This window comes from Fusarium sambucinum, chromosome I (assembly GCF_050947815.1).
Source record: "Fusarium sambucinum isolate potato_lamoka chromosome I, whole genome shotgun sequence".
Taxonomy (NCBI): domain Eukaryota; kingdom Fungi; phylum Ascomycota; class Sordariomycetes; order Hypocreales; family Nectriaceae; genus Fusarium; species Fusarium sambucinum.
In genome coordinates this window covers 10,632,713-10,650,261 of record NC_139294.1, presented here as the reverse complement: position 1 = coordinate 10,650,261, position 17,549 = coordinate 10,632,713, and the positions used below count along the sequence as shown (strand labels likewise).

Below are 17,549 nucleotides of genomic sequence, written 5' to 3'. Positions count from 1 at the left end.
GAAGGAACGTGCCATGAACAATATGAAGTGGCTTAGTATTGTTCTTCAACGCCCACCTACCAGAAATGGGAAGACGGATAGCAGCCACAACACCAACCCGACTGCAGTTGGGACAGGGATGTAGAAGTGATAGCTTCGTCTACATCAGACGCAACATTGTCTCTGGAACCTGATATAAAGAGAGTCACTTCCCGACCATATTTCAACACACCAGCAAGCTCTCAAGCCCATCTTGACGAGCAAACCTGCAAACTATCTACTACTATCTCTTTTCAATCCCAATTTCTGAGCCATGCTGGCGATCAATCTCCTCAAGACCGGGGGGTTTCTCCTCAGCGCGGTGTCTGTTCTGGCAGTCCCAGTTGTTGTCGAGTCATTGAACGAGACCCCCGCTGGATGGGAGGAATCAGACTCTCCTTCCCCTGACCAATTCATCAATCTCTCTATCGGACTTGAGCCTGAAGATCACAAGTTACTTGAGCGTACTATCTACGAAGTTTCCGACCCTGACCATCACAAGTATGGCAAACACCTCTCTCGTGAATCTGCCAAAGCTCTACTCAAGCCTTCTCGTGCGGCTGCCAACTCTGTCAAGCGCTGGCTCTCCGAGGTTGGAGTTCCCGACCATCACGTTCGCGACGAGGGCGAATGGCTTCACATTCGGACCACTGTCAGGAACGCTGAAGGAATGCTCAACACTCGCTTCTCTGTGTTCGCCCGCGATGACAGAAGCATCGTCAGAACGAGAGAGTACTCTGTCCCTCACAACATCCGCCGCCACATTACATCAATCCAGCCCACAACACTCTTTTCAAGTTTCCAGCATACTCGAAATGTTGAAGAAACTGCACCTACCATGATGAAGCGGGATGCCCTGGTTGAAATGGAGCCTCGATCTACCAAGAATGGCAACTATGGTGGACCAGGACCGATCGACCTTAAGAAGTGCAAAACAGAGGCAACCCCTGCGTGCATCCGCAAGCTATACAATATGCCAAAGAAGTACCCAACTGCTGCGAAGGGCTCTATGTTCACAACTGTCAGCTTCCAAAACGTACGAACACCCCATTTGTGAAGTAAGAATTCCCCGCTAACAGATATTAGATGACCTCCCAACGTGATGAGCTCCAAGAGTTCCTCCGACGTTACGCTCCCGATCTCAAAGGTGTCACATTCTCCGATGACTCCGCCAATGGCGGTAAAAACACGCAAGGCGACAATGTTCCTGAGAACGAGGGAAATTTGAACATCCAGTATGCTGTCTCGTTAGCTTCTCGAGTCCCCGTACAACATCTGGCTGTTGGAGGCATCAACACTGACTATATCCCTGATCTTGAGTAAGTGAATTGCACCATACAGGAGAATCTGTGTTGCTGATCGTGCGTTACAGTTTGCCACCAGGAGCCTACATTGAGACCTGGCTCGAGTTTGCTGAACACATCTTGAACCTTCCTACCAAGAAACTCCCTTCAGTCATCTCTATATCTTGGGGCGAATACGAACAGCACCTTCCCAAGCAGTATGCCCGCCAGGTCTGCAACAAATTTGGGCAGATTGGCACACGGGGTGTTTCTATCATAGTCCCAGCTGGTAATCAGGGCTTGGGTGTCGCATGCCAATCAAATGATGGAAAGAACACCACCAAATTTCTTCCTACATGGCCCAGTGCTTGTCCATACGTGACCACTGTTGGTGGTACGGGAGGAAATAACCCTGAGGTTGCACTGAGTGATGGGGAAGGAGAGCAGTTCTCGACTGGCGGCGGGTTTTCTGATATTTTCTCGCGCCCTGAGTACCAGGATAAGGTTGTGAAGGAGTACCTAAAGAAGCATGGCAAAAAGTGGCAGGCTTATTACAACCAAAAGGGACGGGCCTACCCTGATGTAGCAGCTATTGCGGCTGAGTTACCGGTCATGGTCCGCGGTGAAATGGGTCTTGCAACAGGAACAAGGTAAGCGAAACAAACCCGTTACCGCTGTCAAGAGACTAACACAGCAACAGTGCAGCAGCGCCAACATTTGGAGCCGTTGTTGCTCTGCTTTCAAATGAGAGGTTGAGGAAGGGCAAGCCTGCTATGGGTTTTCTTAACCCTTGGATCTACAAGAAGGGATACAAAGGATTTACTGAGTAAGTTTATGTCAATTCATTCAAACCTTCTGTATTCTGACTGTTGGTTTAGCATTGTGAATGGAAGAAATTATGGCTGCCAAGGCACTACTATATTCGGTCTTCCGGCGCCCAAGATACCCGGTGCAGGTTGGGAGGCGGTCAAAGGATGGGATCCCATTAGTGGCTTCGGAACGCCGCTGTACGACAAGTTGGAAAAGCTGGCCCTTTAGGAGAGGCCAGTTTTGAACGAAGACGGCAGTTGGTTCAAGAAGACCTACAAGGTGGTGAGCGATTGTTACAACGACATGCTCTGATGGATCGACCAAGCACGTTGTAATGTCCTTCTTTCTAGTTGTGTCAATCCTCGCATCAGAAACCAGTGTTTTGGTAGGACGAAGTTTCATTTCGTGGCGTGGCGAGATTCTCGCCTTGTTATTTGGAAGAATTGTTACGAGGAGGAAAGTGCAATTGTGTCCATAGTCATACGATATAGGACCAATATCAGATCTAAATTCTTGAAAAAATGAATTGTTTGGTGACACTAGTAACATATTTATTTCTGGAACCAACCCTATCGTTGTGACCAGGGGAACAAACAGATAGTGATCATTGATGAACTTGCGATGTGGTTTTGAGAATGAGACCGGCCGACTACGACAGGATGGCGTGGATCAACGTCTATTTTTATCCCAAGGTCACTGATACATAATATGTTGTCTCATGAACTAAAAACCTTAGAACAGTCCTGCTTCTTGAAGTAATACTCTGCTGTATCCAGTATGGGCGCTGACTTTAACTGTGCATATGTCAGTGGACAATTCTAAAAGCATTGACAACAACTTACATCTCGAGGATGAACTATGGTTGGATCATCTCGGCCTTCATATCCAAATTCATTAAAGTAGTTGAAGCAATCTTTCATGTCGCCCACAAACTCTTCCGAAAAGCCAGGTGGGAATGTTCCGTCCGATTCAACAGCTACTGCTTCAATGCCAGTGGCCTTGGTAAATGATTCGGAGATCTCTTTCAGCGTGAGCCATTCTCTATAACTGATAAGGTTGTGCCCTGTAGGTTCTTGGGCGATGAGAGCCTTGACAATAGGTCCTGAGTCTTCTTCGGCGGCGATAAAGGGGAACTTTGTATCGGGGTCTAGGGGTGAGATGAATTGCGCAACTCCATCGGAATTCTGAGTGTTTATGTTATTTTGGCGTATCTTTCAAAGAAGGGAATGATGGCCTTACTCTGATGGGTTGGTTTAAAGGCAATTGGATGAAATTGCTCAGAAAAAGTCCAGCTTGAAAGATACTGGTCTTGGCCCAAAGATCGGGATGCGTCTTTGGGATATACTTTGCTGCACGAGCCTTGCCATCAAAGTGGTAGACTCGAGTATATTTACCCTTGGACCACTTCTCAGCATTGGATAAAGAAGATAGAATAAAACGCTCCAGCGTGGGAACCTGGGAAGCAGCATTAATTACATTCTTGAGCTGTTGTTCCTCATGCTCAGCAGCCCACTCATTGAGAGGCTGTCCAGACTTTGCTCTGGACTTATTCGCTGGGTCGCCATATAAACCCCAGAAGTCACTGACCGCAAAGATAGCGTTGGCTCCTTCAAATGCAGCGACAAGAGTTGAGGGCTCGTCGATATCAGCCTGGACGACTTGGGCGCCTTTGGAGGAGAGGGCTTGGGCTTTAGAACTTTTGGTGTTGCGGGTTATGGCGCGGACTTTCCAGTCTGGTTCTGAGAGAAAGGATTCTGCGACGGAGCCACCTTGATTGCCGGTTGCGCCTAGAATGATGATGAACTTAGATGTAGACATTTTGATGGTATAAGTGGAAGTGAGAAGAGATACGCAATCAATTGAGCGACAGATATGCGAAATAAAGTACATAGAAAAGTAGACACTAGTTACATTATATACAAAAGCTCCAAGATAATAACATGTCATTGTCGCCCACGCCTTTGCAATACCCTCATTTGTAAGTCGTCGGTTTATCAGCACTGATTGGACATGCCGTTATTGAGTACGAGCCCGGAAGGGAGATGCCGGGCTAGTCGGGGGTAGTAAGCCCAATGCCTCATCGTATTTAATTGTTAATTATCGTTTACGGAGGAACGATGCCCCGAAGTCCCAATTCTTTTTTCGTAGGATTTGAATGTCGTTATTCAGGAATGAGATTGTGCTGATTAAATGGCTGAATTGATGTTGGAGATGGACCAGTGAATCGTGACTAGTTAGATGTAGTACTGATGGACTGTAGACAGTTTCGCAATGAATGGAGGAGGCTTGTAGAGTAGAGATTGAGTACTGCTTGAGCAAGCAACGACAGAGATATAAGGCAATGCACACGACTTATATGGTCCATTAGATAATATAACCATAGACAGATAGCACGTACTCATCCACGTCCAACAAGATCATGCCTACTGAAGAAATATTCAAGATTGATCAGAAAATTTATAAGCATCGCATCCATGAAAGTCAGATATTAAGCAAAAGTTTATTCGAAAAGGCCCTGACGGATCTCTTCGGAACAGGGTGGGCACGCCGCACTGGTCCCTGTGGTGATTTCTACATCCTCATGACGAACAACCCGGAAATGAATGTTATAAAAGAGCTATTGAAGAGAGGAGCGATATAAATGGCGGTTATTATTCAATCATGAGCACAACTATTCGCTTTTGACAGTTGGTACTGCTGTCATCACCGAGTGAAAGTGCTGCGATTGCGTCTTCAGCGTAGCAGATGCCGTGAGGACGAACAAGCGGGAACGAGGATTGAACTCAAGAAATCAAGCTTATAGAAGCCTCATAGCGAGCATGGTAGAATAATACTTCATCTCCAGTGGCCAGGCAGTTAACAATGTTTTTCCCGACAAAGTAAAGACAACTCAACGCAGATCATCCCCATTGCAACCTTTATACTTATCAATCTCGGCACATCTATCAACTACAAAATATAAGTCAGTACACACCAAGAGATTACAGAGTAGAGTAGGACGCACCGCAATTTGACGGACAGCCGCTGCAGTCGCAGATCATGTCACATAGCTCGAGACAGCTACTAACGCACCATTTCCAACCCTTGAGATCTTTACAATTTCGACCCTTATCTTGTCTCGGCGTGATAACTGAAGACTCGGAGTCAAAGGTGGAGCGGAATCTTGCCATGGAAGCGCTGATGTCGGGGGATAATGCTTTGGGTTTGTTGGTTGTACCGGCTAGGGCGAAAGGGAGAGTTATGACGGAGAGGAAGATGGTTGGTTTCATTGTTGATGGCAGCCTTGCAGTCAGTTTTAAATGCTTCGTTTTATTAAGGCGTTCAGGTCTTCATGATGTTATTGTAAACAGGGGTTTATCTGGTCTTTATATACCCTTCATTCCCCCATTCACTTGATGAGGCTCAAGTAACATGTAACTGTCCGACATACCTGCCATTGTAGTATCGATTGACAAGTCATGCCAACTTCCACTTTGCTCAATCTCCCGCCCTGTTACTATGCAAGAGCCGCATGTACATGACAATCACCAGCCCAATTATGCAGTGGCAAGCATCCGACGTTGTACAACATCGGCCATACTACCGACGATCAACGGGGACGCCCTGTGTAGACCGGGATCATACCGAGTTCCGTAGAGATGCAGACACCCGTTAAAGACCCTTCAGCCTTAAATATAGTCCTAATTGTGTCGGCTTTGTAAGGCGTTGCGGTTCAAAGATGGAAAACGCACTCGATGAGGCTGAGGGAACCAGTCGTGAACAAATAAAAGCCTTATAGTGGCTATAATAAATTGAATATACTCGTAAACAGAGTTTCCCAGAAAAGTCATGCTATAAAACATCAAAGCCGTATAAAAACTTATAAAAACCCCTGCCCAAGCCCAATACCTTTACTCCATTACCCAACCTCATTAACAAATATATTCTATCCCAACCTTTCATTATTTATCGAGAATATGCGATGAGGCATGACATAACGTCGAGAAGGGAATATAAGCCTCGTCCTTGTAATCCGTCAAGACACCGCCGAGCTCATCTTCAGGGGCGCCCTCCGAGGGAAACGCCGTCTTGTACACCCACTTGCGCCCGTCGATGAGCTTGTCGGTGATGAGCTCGTCCTTCTTGGTGGCCTGGAAGCCTGCTTGCAGTAGGGGCACGATATACGGGTGGAACCAGTACTTCTTAAAGTCGTTGATGAGCTGGCGCTTGCTGCACGTGGCGTGGTAGAAACCAAAGATTTTGCGTGTCGCGACGTTGGTGTCGAGTGGAAGGCTGGCGATCCAGTCGCGTGCGGACTTGGTGGTGGTATCGTCGGGTAGCGACTTGAAGACGCGGATGAAGGAACGATACACGTTGGCGGGCAGCTGGATCTTATAAGGCTTGAAGACTTTGCCCTGTTCGAAAAGATCTTTGGTCATGGTCGCCGTGTTATCAGTGTTGTTGTAGTTTATTTTCTGCATCCACTTGTGGGCGAAGCATCCGGTTTGCACAAAGTCCGACTCGTAATCGATGGCGGCGTGATACTCGGGTACATCCTCTGTCGCAAAAGGGTTGGTGATGTTGTTTTCGCCAAAGGTCCTGTCAATGTTGCGGAGCTCGTACTCAATCTGTTTGGCACGGGACATTTCCTGGCGTGCGTACAGACGGGCGAGGTAGATCTGGTCTGAAGTCTTGTACTTGAAGTTGGGATCGAAAGTATCCTCCAAGCTGGCGATACCGGCATTGATGAACTTGCGCAGGTCGCTGACTGGACCAATAACGCTTCCCGAGTTGAAAAACTTGGCATCACGATATGTTGCATCACCATTGCCGGTCTTGGGTCCGTAGACGGTGTTGGGGAGATGAGAACCGGGGAGCTTGGTGCACTGATCTTCGCTGAGGGCTGGCCAGCACATCTTGTCTGCGCCCCAGAACAGCGTCTGCTTGAGACCACGCTTGTGGGCTTCCTCGACGGTGATACCGAAACGGTCTGCCAAGCGTTGGTCTGCGTCAGCAGTAACCTTGAAGTAGCGCTCGATAACGACCTCTACGGGGAGTTGAGCCATGACATCGTAGCCGTCACCAAAGAAGACCAGGTCGTCATCGTCGCCGCCGTTGGGGAGCTCATCGAGATATTTCTTGATGGAGTATAGTTTGGCAGTGTGAGCAGCGGAAGCGTTGTATTTGCCCTCTCCCTTCCAACCGATCATGTAGGGAGCGGGATATCGGTTCACGAGGGCCGAGGCGATGATGGCGCAGACCATGTCATTTGGGTCGGAGGCCGGTAGGAGGAAGTGAAGCTGTGACGTCTTGATGGGTGCGGGTTTCGGTTTCTGCTGCTTGTGCTTCTGCTTTTTTGGTGCATGGACCGACGTTTCTGGTGATGCCCCGGTCGATGTCGTTTCGGAGGGTAACAACCCGTGTGCAGGTGTCCACTTTGTATGGTCAGTACATTGTAACAAGAGGTGATGAGGAATACTTACAGCGCTGGAATATAAGTAAAAAGTCTCCAAGATTATAAAAAAGACAAGGACGAAGGCGGCAAAGACTGCCGGTCGGCGATATGACGAAGTCTTTTGCGACAAGAGAGCGACAGCCATTTTGACGGTTATCCAAGAACACAGGTACTCTGATAGAGACAGAACAGGTGTACGGATTAAGAAAATGTCTTGATCATGTCGTCAAGGGTCATGAATATATATACTGAAAGGAAAGGGGTCGTATTTATTCTTTCCAAGGGATAGGAAATCGATAGTGCTACGTAGTAAGGGGGACATGGTGTACAGAACCCCACCTCCAAGTACGCCATGCAATTTCGACATCTTAGTAAGAGCTAAGATTGGCGGTTTTCTTTTTTTTCTTGTTATTTTTTGTAACGTTTTTTTGGACCCCAAAAAAGACTAACAACGGTCTTTTTTCAGGGGTCCTAATGGTGGGCCAATTACTAGTCAGGCTGTTCCTGGCGTCAAAGTCTATTGAATACTAACTTTAATAGTGTATTTACTGTAGATATCAATACTGATAGGTAATCATGATGGGTGTCTAAGTAGTAATCATAAACTGATACAGTCATGAAGATAGAAAACATGAAACTTTCAGCCCTGTTTTGCTGACGTATGTATAGTACCATGTAACTAATCTATTCCCTTGTCTAGTCGGGTTGCACGACGATCACTCTAATCCTCAAACGAGATTGACTGTTCCTCCGAGTTTCAGCATTTCCCCTCGTCTCTCCACCTGTCAGTTACTGTTGGTCTCTATCATCCCATGTCCTTGTCTAGTGCTTGTCCAGTAGAGTATCCACAGGCAAAACTCGGAGCGTTTTCGGTACAAGACAAAGTTACGGCAGCAGCATAGAGTTTAAAATAGAGTTATCCTCTCAGGTACTCTGACGGTAGATGAATCGTTGGCCGTTACTGTCTGGTCGGGAGACTCGGTAACCTTGCTGTGAAGGTGGTTGAAACTTTAGAATGAATGGTTTGGGTGGTGTTTGATCACAGGTTGGGTTTGAAGAGTATGGTGGAGGTGGAGGGGTAGCACCTTTAGTCTGTAGGTGATAAGACTGTGCATTCTTTTCAGATGGAGAGTTGTATTGACTGGGTGAGTTTGACAAGGGAGATCCCAATAGGAAGGTTTTGATGCGGCTTGTGATACACGACATGATGCAGTTTATAGTAGGGTTGAGATACTGTAGTGAATTGAAATTGCAGCTGAACTGATTAAAACAGACATAATCCATTGTCATCACCTACTTATATATAGAATATCTGTATAAATTGTCGTCGCAATCAATTGATCGTCATGATCATCAGTCCGCGCAGTCCGATGTTAGTGGTGGCTTAGCTCGCCCAATGCACCAATTCAAGCTGATTAGCGGGCTGTTACTCCTCTTTAGCCGGCCGCAAACCCCGAGCCAAGGCTTATACTTGATCCGCGAATGCGATCCAGGCTGTGCTTGTGCTTATAAGATGAGATTCGCGAATAGTAACATTTAGGAACTGCCTCAAGTCAGCTGTTCATTTCCATGTAGTAGGGTTTGACTGAATAGGAGTCGAAATAATTAACCCCCCTACTCTACTCTGGTCTAGCCACTCCTAACTCCTGATGCAAGCCTCTTTGACCAAAAGCGTTCTAGAATTGAATCTATTGATGGTAGCGCGATATGATGACCAACATAATCTGCCTGAAATGCAACGCTCCGGGGTGCTTTTTATCAGCCGGTCCGTATCTAATGCCAATATTTTAATATCATTTACACCACATCCCACTATCATCAAGCGCAACACAACATCGCTGCAGCTTCAGTGATAATGGTCTCGTTCAAAGATATCCAAACTTCCAACTCCCTCGTCAACGATGCTACAGCCCCGCGCATCGCCGTCTTTGTCGGCGGTACATCCGGCATTGGCAAATTCACCCTCCGAGCCTTGATCGCAAAAGACACCAGTATCAGAGTCTATCTCGTTGGTAGAGAGAGCGCTCAACAACGCACGGAGACTTTTATCCAGGAGATGTACGCTATAAATCCCAAAGCTGAAATCATCTGGGTCCAAGGCGAAGTCTCGCTTCTTGCCGACACAAAGAAAGTGTGCGAGGTCATCAAAAGCAGAGAGAAGAGTGTTGATCTACTCTTTCTCTCGACAGGCTACGCACCTTTCACAGACCGGAAAGATACATCTGAGGGCTTTGACATCTCTCAAACTCTGAGATATTACTCGCGCATGTTGTTTGTTCTGCATTTGCTTCCTCTTTTAAATGCAGCTGAAAATCCTAGAGTCATCAGCGTATTGGCTGGTGGTATGGAACGCTTACCTGTCCAACTCGACGACATCGATCTCAAGAGACCAGGGAATTTCAATTTCGTCACAGCTCATACGCAAGCCGTAGCCATGAACACTCTATTTCTCGAATATCTAGCCAACGAAAACTCCAATGTCACCTTCATTCATTCTTGTCCTGGTTGGGTCAACACCGGCAACGTCAGAAGGGGTTTGGATCCTGATACCATTCTTGCTTGGGCCATATGGCTTCTTCTTGAGCCACTGATTGCTATTTTGTCGTTTAGTGATGAAGAATCTGGACAGAGACATTTGTTTCAAAGCACGAGTGCTGCGTTTGGAGGGAGAGGTACAGCATGGAGCGGACAAGTCGGAGTTAATTCTCATGGTGAAAAGGGGAACGGCTTGTTTCTTGTCACCAGTAAATGTGACTGTACGCTGAATTCAAAGACGGTCGGCGTCTTACGAGAGACGGCACAGAAGAGAGTCGTTGATCACACCAAGGAAGTTTTGACACCTTTTCTTCAAGGGTGATGAACATCTATTTATTCATTCTGCCTGAAGTCACTTGAAAGCTGGGAATCATATCTAGTTATATAATCAATAGTCTTTGTCCTGTTTTGAGAGATGCTAATATGGAGTCTTGATATTCCCATGTCACATACCATTTACTTACAGCCAATAGCAAGCTCTTCTACCAACTGTAGTCTTATCCGAATTAAATCACCTCCACTACAACTCCCCCCACTCACAAATATCATCCACCTTCCTTCTTTATCAAACTACAATATGTATCTCATCAACGTCTCAACATACGAACTCGAAGAATTCCACGGCAACATCCCCCAATATGCGATTCTATCACACACATGGGGTCCTCAAAGCGATGAAGTCCTCTTTCACGAGATGCAAAACTGTTTATCAGACATCAAACTTAAAAAAGGTTTCAAGAAGATAGAATTATGCGCCGAACAAGCCAAAAGAGATAAACTCCAGTATTGCTGGGTAGATACCTGCTGTATCGACAAGTCTAGCAGCGCAGAACTTTCAGAAGCTATCAACTCCATGTTTGCTTGGTATAGAAATTCGACGGTTTGCTATATTTACCTCGATGATGTCGTTCATCTGGAAGGCTCGAATGGAAGAGATGATTCTTTCAAGAATGCTAGATGGTTTACGCGCGGATGGACACTACAAGAGCTTGTAGCCCCGCGAGTCCGGCAATTCTACGATGTGAACTGGACGAGAATCGGATCCATCTCAGAAAGTCACTACAGTCAGCATTTTGTCAACGGTTTTCTTCGCAAGTCTTCGGCTGTGGAGCTTCAGCTGAACCCTTTCCTACCTGAGCGGAGCAATATCCCAGGTCAAGTCTCTCAGATTACCGGAATTCCAGACCAAGTTTTCTTCACTGGAGATTTGGCTTCTTTTTCAGTTGCTACGAGGATGTCGTGGGCGTCAAGACGCGAGACAACGCGTACTGAGGATCAAGCATACTGTCTACTGGGAATTTTTGATGTTCAGATGCCGCTTTTGTACGGAGAAGGAAATAAAGCTTTTATACGGCTCCAAGAAGAGATTATCAAGCGACAACCAGATCATACACTCTTTGCCTGGCGTTCGGAGCCAAACTCACCGACTCCTACGTTTAGCGGCCTCCTCGCACCATCACCCAGAAACTTCTCAAGCCATTATTGCCAAGGTCTATCATATAAACACGTCGATATGCCATATGAGATGACGAACAAGGGTCTGCACCTACAAGTACGACTTATCAAGAGCCGAAAGGCCCCTGATGAAGTTTACGCCATCTTGGACGTGAGCCATAGATCGAACCCGAGAAAGGATGTTTGGTACGGTATCAGGCTCGGAAGACTGAACCAGGAAGGTCAGTTTGCTCGCATTAATTCGGATGAGCAGATGATTACCGAGGCTGAATCCGTGGATACACTCTACATCAAGCCGAGTCATATCTACGTGCAAAATTTTATAAACCATGAATCGCCTCTACACGACCGGCAGAAACCGAGTAGAGTGATTCTTGGTTGTGCTCTGGGAACTATGCTCCTCACCATTCTTGAAGCATCAGGCTCAAAGAGCTGGGATGATAAATCCTTCAGTTTCTACCCTTCCCGGGACGAGCTCTTTTATGCGAAGCTAGCATTTGAAAACACGCCCAAGCTGCGAAACATGTCCTTCTTAACGATAGGATGGATCGTAAGCAAAGATGATATCGAGGGTTTAACCTCGCGTTTGGCCATCCTTTCTGAACCTGAAGACTTGCACAGACCAGAAACCGTGTGGGAAAATGGTATTCGGTCTGGAATCGTAAAGATCTATTGTGAAAAGACTTTGAGTATTATCAATGGAGAGATGGTGGTTAAAATAGTACTTCGAGATCAAATAATTCAACAGGAATGAGAACCGATATTACATTGAATGGCAATTTTAAATAATAAGTATATATATATACCAAAATAAACCTGTTGATAGATATGCGCTTTCGAGTTGCCAAATCCGAGTGAACCCGGTTGCTTACTTCTGAGCCAGAAGAACCCATCCATCAAACTTGACTCCTCCATAAGTCTCAACCTCCTTCTTGATAACCTCATCAACAGCTTCAGGCCACTTCTTCTCGTCCTCTTCCGTGAACCCAGCCCGAGCAGGTGCCATCAAAGGTCCAAGCATAAACTTCTTCAGCCCGTCGTCAAGTTCAGGTCCACTGACGACAATACTCTTCTCCAGGAGCTTAAACTTAGCAGAATCAAAACCAGCTTCGGCTGTTGTTTTCTCCAGTACGCCTGGTTCCAAGAACTCAGGGTGAGGCATCTTCAGAGGAGGCAGGTCAGGTCTCACAATGGCTTGGGCGGCGTGAATAAGTTGGCCAGCGGCAAAGCGCTTCCAGCATGAGATGATAGCTAGGCCATCTGGCTTGAGCGTGCGGTGCATTTCCTTCAGACCCTTTACGGGCTCGGCGAGAGTGAAGACGCTAAAGTTGAGGATATTGTGTGTGAAATGATCGTCTGAAATACCTTCTAGGTTGAGTGAGTCAAGGATCTTTGATTCGACCTGGGGCCAAGACGTGAAAGAATCTTGAGCCCCCTGGACCATAGGCGGCACGTTGTCCGTCACTAGCATCTTAGGAACATCCTCAGCCGACAGCTTTTCAAGAATAACTGAAGCAGCTATCCCAGGCCCAGCAGCATTGTCATGCACCACAGAGTCTTTGCTGATGGGCTTGATTGCCTGAATCTCTTCGAATGATTCCTCAAAGACACGGCGTGTGCTTCTTCCAGTTTGCTGAACATAATTTGCTGCAAATGCAGAGAAGTACGAGGAAGAGGGAAGGTCCTTGCTCTGAGAAGAAGCCATTTGAATGTAAGTCGTAGTTTGTTGGATTATTGTTCTATTGTGGTTCGAAATGTAGTCAGATTGCACCCACTTAATATAGGAAATTATCTGCGGCTTATTGACAATTCTGTCATCAATCTGTCGGTCTTTTGGAAATCTGATATAAGCACTAGACTTCTTTGACCAACGAGAGGGTATAATCGTCAAAGGTCCTGCCTGACTGGTCGGAGCGTCACTTGTCACTCCATTTGACCCAGTGACTAGTCAAATATTTCCAAAGGCCGAAGTCAAGGCAAATGAATCAAAAAGGCTTTGTTATAATTTGGCCAAGTCAAATACTAGAATATGATATCGTTCTCACCCAGTGATCCAGAATAAAAGAAATTACCACCCATATGATCAGGTCCCTCAATCCCCTGTATGGAGTCTTGCTCCGGGCTGATGATGAAATTATCATTGAAAAGTGATGTTCCGTCATTAGATATGAACTCCCCTAGAGAGTGGAGATCCTTCCATGAGAAGCTGTTGAAAGGATCGGAGCTTGGTGTTGGTTCACTCTGATCCATTTGAACTTGGTAGGCTCCTCGGTTGATCGAGACAATAGAGTCAGAGGGTTCCTCGGCCCTTGCAGCTTGCGATCTGGATCTTCCTAGCATTTTCAACCATAGAAGCTTAAGTGACCGTGCGTAGCGTTGGCCAAGACCCTGTTGATTATCCGAAGTTTTCTGTAGACGGGATATGGTTTCGTATATAGCTCGGCGAACACCGCGTGCTTCCGATGGTTTGATAGCTCCAGCGAAGATGGCCTATGAGCAAAGGATTATTAGTATGTCATGGAGGCAGGGAAGAACTCTCTTTCTCGTACCTTAAATAGAAATACGGCGGCATAAATGACATATAGATAAAACTTTAGAGGCATGTATTTGAAAACTTTGACCGGATCAATGAAGCTGTTGATGGTGCAAAGTATTGAATTCGCCGCGTCGATCGACTCATAGATAAATCTTGCATCCGGTGCAGCAGCAAGTTCTGAAAACAGCGGCCCGGCTGGTCTTTTCCTTTGACGACGGACGATGCGGTTCAGATTGGCTTGGAATGCGAAAGCATTGATATAAAGGCGAAGAAAATCATAAGACAACATCAGAGACGCTTTGACACGAGGTACGAAGCTGAGCCCGCCCCATGATAGCTTCCACCTGCGAAGAACAGCGGAGAAGTCATCCTGGCTAGTCAGTATTAAAGTCAGGTCGTATGGCGAGAGATCTTACTATGTATCGCACGTACTCCCCTCCTGTGTATAGTTGCTCCCTGTGGCTGGTTGAGGAGTAGAGAATATCATGCGCATTGCTAAAAAGTTGAGTTATCTCAAGGTGTGCTTGGAAAAGCAGAGCCAGGTTATCATTGCCCAAAGTTTGTGTCTGAAGATACGGGAAGTCGGCAGCCCGCAAATTGACGGATGGACCTGGACCACGAGACCAGAACCCTTTCCCAAGCCGGATCGACACTTGACGATCACTCATGTAGCAAGCTAGGACGTTGTTAGATCGTTCACTATATCAGCCTTGACCTGTATCTTACCTGCCCAAGCTATCCTTTTCCTACTCAAATCCTGAGTCACATCTTCACCTCGCTGCGTCAGTCCGGTTTGTTCCAAGTTTTGGAGGTATGCAAGACGGATAGCAACACCCACAAGCATCCATGAGCCTTGATCCTCTTTTCCGCATCCAATCATGAGGTTTTCCTCGAGTGGTTGAGGGGCCCATTCGGCGAGTATCAACAGTGCTTCCACTGCACCGACGGTTGTTGAGCCAGTATATATCAACTTTGAGATTTGACTCTCCATATATCGGGCGCATGCAGTGTGAGCTTTGGACCAAGAGGGGTCATCCTTCGTAGCTACGGTTAAGATAGCTGTGATAAGGTATTGCTCTTCCTCTAGTGATTCGAGGAGGCGGGTGTAGTCGAAAATGACGCTGTAGGCGATGGGGAAGAAGATATGAAAATTGTCATGATATCTAGAATCACATTTGTTAGCCCTGTACATGCCTAGCATTATCATGGCTGTGTCAACTCACTGCTCAATCAGAAACGATACCTCTGAGAGGGTAAGGGTCCCGGATTCTATCGGTGGGTAGTTGCAAACGCCTTGAGGTGCACCTGTGACGTTTCTCGAACCTTCGGCCTGTCCATCCGCCTCTCGCGCTTGGTCGTTATTATGCCTCTCGGGTTCCATATCGGCGACATGGGCCAACAGATCAAGTGCGTCTGAGGGGTTCAGAAGATCTGAAGATGTGAAATGACCCTGAAGTTGCACAGCGTCACGTCCTTCCTCTTCTTCGTCATCTGAGTTTGATCCAAGGTGCGAAGACAGCCATTCAGTGGGTTCCTCCGTGTCTCGAGGTCTTTGGGCGTGGGAACCTGAGGGCGTGTCCATTTGTCTAGTCGTTCCGGTTTCCAAGGTCTGATGAGATTCGTTGGAAGGTTGACGGTGACTAAGACGCTGACCTTTGATGCGACGTCCGCCTCGACGTGAAGTTGCGAGAACACATTCTTGGTGTTTCTCAATGCACCGACGGCATGGGGGATCTCCAGGTATGCCAGTAGAGTCGCTAAACAATAGAAGTCAGCAACGATAATACAATCAATAACCAAGGGGTGACTTACAGGTCGCAACGCGTCTTTCGAGATCTGCAACTGATGCACGCTCTCGAAACTCTCTTGTCGGTGTCTGCTGGCGCTGGTGGAGTCATTGTCGTTGCAATGAGGGAAGTCAAACACCGAAGACAGAAGGAACACGCGGCATTTGAACCAAAGGACCGGCACCTGCCTTTACCTGAGGGTAATGATCGTTGATTCCATTTTAATGCCAAGATAAGTATAGGCAAGAGATAGACTTTGAACTAACGTTCGGTAGTCCAAGCGCCAAAGTCACAAGGAGGAAGGTACGTGAACGACGACGGAATGTTCCGCCATTTTCGGGTAATCGGCAATTGCTCCAAATTCATGAATTACGGGACGCAATATCACGATCCCCGGGCAGCTCTACCGCATTCTATATACCACTGCTTCTGTATTGTTTAGGTATCTATTTCAAGCCACCGCTAAGTAATATATCCTGGCCAGTCAAGTATCCGCTCTTTGCCAGCCTATGAATGGGATCAGCAAACTTCAGCACACTCACGCAATGCAGACTTACATGCTTATCACGTTACAAACTTCATCGGGACACCCTAATCGATGGACTGGTACAGAAGCTGCAATGGCAAGTCCGGGGTCTGTTTCCTTGAGGCTTTCCAGATCGCATCCTTTCTCCCAAGTCCTGTGATCAGAAATTAGCTACCGTGGCACCTCCTTGTGAGGAATCAAGACATACTCAGATTTTGGAGGTGGAATCATCCCAGTAGAGCCGATCATGGCTGGAGAAACCTATACGGTTAGGCTTGGGCCATCGAAAGACATGAAATAACTTACAGTGTTTACTGTGATGCCTTCGGGTGCTAGCAAAGTAGCCAGATTCTGGCCCATCGAACTTTGAAATTTCGTCAGTATAGCCAAATATTGCAGCTCTCGGGTCCAACTTACCTAAGTGCTCCTTTAGAAGCCGCATAGTGACATCCATTAAGCCCGCTCCCTCTCGCAGCGATACTTCCGACCAGAACCACTCGTCCCCATCCTTGCTTCCTCATACCTTCGATACAAGCCTTCGTAACAACAAACTGGCTTCGGCTGTTGATCTCCATCATTTCATCCCAGTCATCCTCTTCTATATCTGCTACATCGCGGATTCGTCGTCCCAGTCCTGCGTTTGCTACCAAAATCGAAACCGCTTTGTGCTTGGATGATACAACGTCTTGGCTGAGTAACTTTGGTACCAGGGATCTTGTTGATTCCCTGTCTGAGAGATCTGCTTGTGCTGTCACAAACAACTGTGATGGGTGGGTTTTGATTAGCTCTTGTGCGAGCTTGTCTGCCTTATCTTTGTTGGAGGAGTAGTGAATGGCAATATCGCAGCCTTCAGAAGCAAGGACTCTGGCCACAGCGGAACCTATTCCGCCACTATAGATGTCAGTTGAATTCATCATACTTTGTTTCTCATTGGATCACGACACACCTTGAGCCCGTCACCAAAGCCAATCGGCCTTTGATATTATTGTCGACTGGCTGTAATCGAAGCATCATCTTTGTTCGTTCCTACAATCTGCAACATGTTTCTTTGATCATCAACACTGACGTCTTATAGGAAACGCTAACCTTGAAGACCTAGCTCCGCCGACTATCCGAAAACCCATGCATTGACCGCCATCGGCAACTCCAAATGCCGTTTCAAACA

At 46.8% G+C, this 17,549-nt stretch overlaps 8 protein-coding genes across 8 annotated transcripts; 3 read left to right on the top strand and 5 right to left on the bottom strand.

Annotated features, from left to right (window-relative positions):
- Positions 1 to 292: 292 nt before the first annotated feature.
- Positions 293 to 2,339, top strand: FSST1_006179 (Pro-kumamolisin, activation domain-containing protein; the record flags this gene model as incomplete). The annotated part of the gene is made up of 5 exons (XM_083232523.1): positions 293 to 1,054; positions 1,105 to 1,337; positions 1,391 to 1,951; positions 2,002 to 2,127; positions 2,180 to 2,339. 5 exons carry the CDS (start codon positions 293 to 295, stop codon positions 2,337 to 2,339), a joined length of 1,842 nt encoding a protein of 613 aa, XP_083089609.1.
- Positions 2,340 to 2,827: 488 nt separating this feature from the next.
- On the bottom strand, positions 2,828 to 3,929 carry FSST1_006178 (NmrA/HSCARG family protein; the record flags this gene model as incomplete). The annotated part of the gene is made up of 3 exons (XM_083232522.1): positions 2,828 to 2,905; positions 2,954 to 3,295; positions 3,351 to 3,929. 3 exons carry the CDS (start codon positions 3,927 to 3,929, stop codon positions 2,828 to 2,830), a joined length of 999 nt encoding a protein of 332 aa, XP_083089608.1.
- Positions 3,930 to 6,052: 2,123 nt separating this feature from the next.
- Positions 6,053 to 7,690, bottom strand: FSST1_006177 (glycosyltransferase domain-containing protein; the record flags this gene model as incomplete). The annotated part of the gene is made up of 2 exons (XM_083232521.1): positions 6,053 to 7,525; positions 7,574 to 7,690. 2 exons carry the CDS (start codon positions 7,688 to 7,690, stop codon positions 6,053 to 6,055), a joined length of 1,590 nt encoding a protein of 529 aa, XP_083089607.1.
- A 1,710-nt stretch (positions 7,691 to 9,400) lies between these two features.
- Positions 9,401 to 10,402, top strand: FSST1_006176 (uncharacterized protein; the record flags this gene model as incomplete). Its single annotated transcript, XM_083232520.1, has 1 exon — positions 9,401 to 10,402. The coding sequence occupies one exon, from the start codon at positions 9,401 to 9,403 to the stop codon at positions 10,400 to 10,402; it is 1,002 nt and encodes a 333-aa protein (XP_083089606.1).
- Positions 10,403 to 10,657: 255 nt separating this feature from the next.
- Positions 10,658 to 12,289, top strand: FSST1_006175 (heterokaryon incompatibility protein-domain-containing protein; the record flags this gene model as incomplete). Its single annotated transcript, XM_083232519.1, has 1 exon — positions 10,658 to 12,289. The coding sequence occupies one exon, from the start codon at positions 10,658 to 10,660 to the stop codon at positions 12,287 to 12,289; it is 1,632 nt and encodes a 543-aa protein (XP_083089605.1).
- Positions 12,290 to 12,403: 114 nt separating this feature from the next.
- On the bottom strand, positions 12,404 to 13,240 carry FSST1_006174 (S-adenosyl-L-methionine-dependent methyltransferase; the record flags this gene model as incomplete). The annotated part of the gene is made up of 1 exon (XM_083232517.1): positions 12,404 to 13,240. The coding sequence occupies one exon, from the start codon at positions 13,238 to 13,240 to the stop codon at positions 12,404 to 12,406; it is 837 nt and encodes a 278-aa protein (XP_083089604.1).
- A 317-nt stretch (positions 13,241 to 13,557) lies between these two features.
- FSST1_006173 (uncharacterized protein) lies at positions 13,558 to 15,969 on the bottom strand (the record flags this gene model as incomplete). Its single annotated transcript, XM_083232516.1, has 6 exons — positions 13,558 to 14,025; positions 14,085 to 14,441; positions 14,488 to 14,747; positions 14,798 to 15,234; positions 15,295 to 15,828; positions 15,884 to 15,969. The coding sequence occupies 6 exons, from the start codon at positions 15,967 to 15,969 to the stop codon at positions 13,558 to 13,560; spliced, it is 2,142 nt and encodes a 713-aa protein (XP_083089603.1).
- A 335-nt stretch (positions 15,970 to 16,304) lies between these two features.
- FSST1_006172 (SDR family NAD(P)-dependent oxidoreductase) lies at positions 16,305 to 17,398 on the bottom strand (the record flags this gene model as incomplete). The annotated part of the gene is made up of 6 exons (XM_083232515.1): positions 16,305 to 16,365; positions 16,416 to 16,538; positions 16,593 to 16,645; positions 16,691 to 16,748; positions 16,802 to 17,275; positions 17,331 to 17,398. 6 exons carry the CDS (start codon positions 17,396 to 17,398, stop codon positions 16,305 to 16,307), a joined length of 837 nt encoding a protein of 278 aa, XP_083089602.1.
- Positions 17,399 to 17,549: the final 151 nt, after the last annotated feature.